This window comes from Galeopterus variegatus, unplaced genomic scaffold (genome assembly GCF_000696425.1).
Source record: "Galeopterus variegatus unplaced genomic scaffold, G_variegatus-3.0.2 Scaffold3939, whole genome shotgun sequence".
Taxonomy (NCBI): domain Eukaryota; kingdom Metazoa; phylum Chordata; class Mammalia; order Dermoptera; family Cynocephalidae; genus Galeopterus; species Galeopterus variegatus.
The window spans coordinates 147806-151262 of NW_007730050.1; the positions used below are offsets into that span (position 1 = coordinate 147806).

Genomic DNA, 3457 nt, shown 5'->3' on the forward strand with positions numbered 1-3457 from the left:
AAAAAAAAAAAAAAAAAAAAAAAAAAAAAAAAAAAAAAAAGAATGTATAATCACAGTCTTACCCCTAGCTTCTCCCTCATAATTATTAGGGCATTCAATTTATTATTTGATTTATGACTCTCTAAATAATACACTTAAAAAAATTGATTCATGCTTTTTCTGTTTCAAACAGTGGACCAGCATCTATACTTTCAAGATACTTACGTTTTCTACCAGTTTTCGTCCGATGAATGCAGCTACTTGTACTGTGAATTTGAGAGAGGAGAAGAATGGCAGAATGGTGTCAGACTCCTGCTGCAGCTTGTGCCCCTCACTCCTGCGAGAGCTGGCATCTGCGAACTGTAAGTAGGTGCTATCCTGTGCCATTGTTAGGTTATTCTTATTTAGAGAATGTTTAGCAGTGTCCAGGGACTGTGCTCTGCTCTTTAAGATCATAGTCTGGTTTAGGAGGTCGGGGTACTATTCCCATTTATCAGATGCAAATTCTGGAAGGTAAAATAAATTGCTAAAAATTAAATCCAGCTAATAAATGACTGAACTGGTATTCAAATCCCAGGAGTTGCTGCCTCACCAGTGCTACCATGCTGCTTCTAACTGATCAGTGCTGTATGAGTAGATGATCTAAATTAGGAACCAACATAGGATTGGGCTTAAGTTGGAATAAAACAATAGCTCACATCTTATGCACTGTCCAAGTCGTGACTTTCCTAAGAAATAGCTCAGTAGACATTTCTGAAAATAATCTAGAAGCAACATTTGGCAAATTAAAACACATGAATCATTATCACATGAAGACACTGAATCACCATATGATTAAAATATATTAAAATTAATTAGAGGAGCTTAGGAATAGGACTTGAGTCATGATGTGGTGATTCTGACATGCCTTTGTTTATCCATGGTGATAGTGACAAGCTTATTTCAGAATTACAAGTTACAGATTAAAGTTTCAGTTAAAAACTCTTACATATGTAGAACACTTCAGTTTTCAGAATGCTTTCCCTTATTGTTGTGTTTTTCAGTACTGTGATAGGAGCAGGACAAGTGGTATGGTCCTCATTTCATAGGTGAGAAAGTAGGTTCAGAGAGAAACACCTGTATGACCATAAGAAAGATAAGTTACTCTTACTATTTAAATGACAATTAATACTGAACAGTTTAATAGACTGTTTTTGGGGAAAGGAATAAGTTTAGAATATTAATGAGACTATTAACAGAAAGATTGATTGTAGAGAATATATTTTATGTCAGGCACTGTGTTAAATGCTCTATATTTATTATGTCATTTTCAGAAGAATTCTGTAAGACAGGTACTATTATTTCATCCCTATTTTATAAGTGGAAAGCTGAGGCACAGATATCAGGTAACCGTGCTCACACAAGTGTAGTCTTAGTGTTTGAACCCATGTCGGTCTAGCTTTAAAGCCCATGCTTTTGCCATCTGCTGTAGTATGTTCTCAGAAGTTACCAGGCTCATTCTAGCATCCCCTTCTGAGAAATTATAAACAGAAGCTATAAAAGTGTTAGATTGAGCTCTGAAATGGTTATGGATTTCCCACCACCACTGTTTGTAAAGGGCCTTGAGATGGTAATATGAAATTCAAAAATTAATTAGTTTGAGTACAGGAAATATTCTGTTTTGTAATATGCTCTTAATATAGGTCAGAAGTGTCCTGAGAAAAGTCGAGCAGCATTTCAATAAACTTTAATAAGCTTTCTAAGAAGGAGTGGCATGCTTTTAAGCTAGAGGTGGCTGTGACTGGTTTTGACTCTGTGGGACAGGCGTTCTCTGGCAGCTCTTCTCAACCATTTCCTGTTCTGCACACAAATGGAGGTGTGCATAATCCCATGGCCATACCCCCATTAACAGGGCATAAGGGCTGCAGAAATACACTCGCCAGCAGTCCTCATGTTTTAACTCTGCCTCCTCCCCCACTCAGAAAGCAAATTGGAATGCCACTGGGTGAGATGACCTTGTTGTATGGAGAACTCCTGGGTTTACTGTTTCTAAAAATGAAAATGTTCTGGGCCTGCCCGGTGGTGCACTGGAGAGTGCGCCGCTTGGGAGTGCGGCGGCGCTCCCGCCGAGGGTTCAGATCCCATGTGGAGACCGGTTCCCGCTCACTGGCTGAGCGCGGTGCGGGCGCGACACCGAGGGTTGCAATTCCGTTACTGGTCAGTAAAAAAGACAAAAAAAAGGGGAAAAAAAAAATGAAAATGTTCTTAAAATTTGGGTCCTAATGTTATTTCCAGATTACTTGCCAGTCTTTTGTCACACTGACCATGGTGAACACAAATGTCAGGATCTGGAGTTGAGAATGACTGTAGTGTGCCATGTTTATTAGCAAGTTTTTTTGTTGATGTGAATATGTGCATTTGGGAGTGTAACTGATTGCTGTGGAACTATGTACCTGTCTGTCTCTTATTACAAGTACTGAATATAAAAAGATAAAATTACTGAACCACTGCAAGTCTCTTTTGGAGAGAGAGAAAATATATATATATATATATATATATATATTTCTATACTAGAGTCATAGGTCACATTCTGTGCTATGGTAGGATGTTTTTGGAACATTTGGAACAAATTTTGAACAGCCAAGTTTTGGATTATCCAGACATAGAATAAACTTCAGTCAGAGAAAAGGTGCCCAGGGACATTGTCCTCTTTCAGTTGCATTGTCACAATTCTCCCTATGGTCCGTGCATACAATCCCATCATAACTCCTGCTCTAACGGGCAGTCCTTTTTGTTAGCCCCCAGCCCACACCCGTTTACTCCTCCATGCCAGTGTGATAGTCGTGCTCTTTCCTCTGCCCTTTATTCTTGTCCAGTCAAATTCTACCCAACCCTCAAGGGGGAGCCCAAGTCTTACTGTGACCAGAAAACTTCCACGATGTTTTCTGGTCTATGTTAACCTTGCTTTAACTTACCACTCTCACTGTTTATTAAAAAAAACATAAAAATAAAATTTTAATTTTTTGATGTCATTCTTAGTCCTATATTGTTTCATTTTTATCCATTCTACTGAAAAGCTCTCTGAAGTCCTTTTGATTCTTATGTTGTCCCTTCATGAGCTGAAAACCCAATCCTGTGGTCCTTTTAATAACCTTTTTGACATTCAATCTGCCTGTGTGGTTCTATGTTAGGTCCCTCTAATTTGGCATCTTCTAAGTGTCTTTAAAATAATGCAAGGAAGCCACTTAATGTCTCTGTGTAAACACAGTTCTATTCTGTATAAGTGCATTTCTAAAAAGAAAGTAAAGGAGATTTTCTCATTTAAAAAAGAATGCTGAAAGCAGGAGGGGAGATGAAGCTGCTGCAGGTTTCTAGGCTACTTTGAGGAAACAAAATTCCTGTTCTTTTTTTTTTTTTTTTTTTTTTTTTTTTTTTTTTTTTTCCGTGTCCGGCAACGGATCGCAACCCTCAGTGTTGCCCCCGTACCGGACCGGGGACC

The 3457-nt window shown here is 38.5% G+C and overlaps 1 protein-coding gene across 1 annotated transcript in view; it reads left to right on the plus strand.

The window, feature by feature from the left end:
* Positions 1-3457, plus strand: part of LOC103601926 (rap guanine nucleotide exchange factor 5-like) — a gene marked incomplete at its 3' end in the record, with an annotated part of 45359 nt that overhangs the window by 8891 nt on the left and 33011 nt on the right. Inside the window, exon 4 of the mRNA XM_008586333.1 lies at positions 173-341. Coding sequence (XP_008584555.1) covers positions 173-341 — 169 coding nt within the window. The remainder of the gene's footprint in view (positions 1-172; positions 342-3457) is intronic.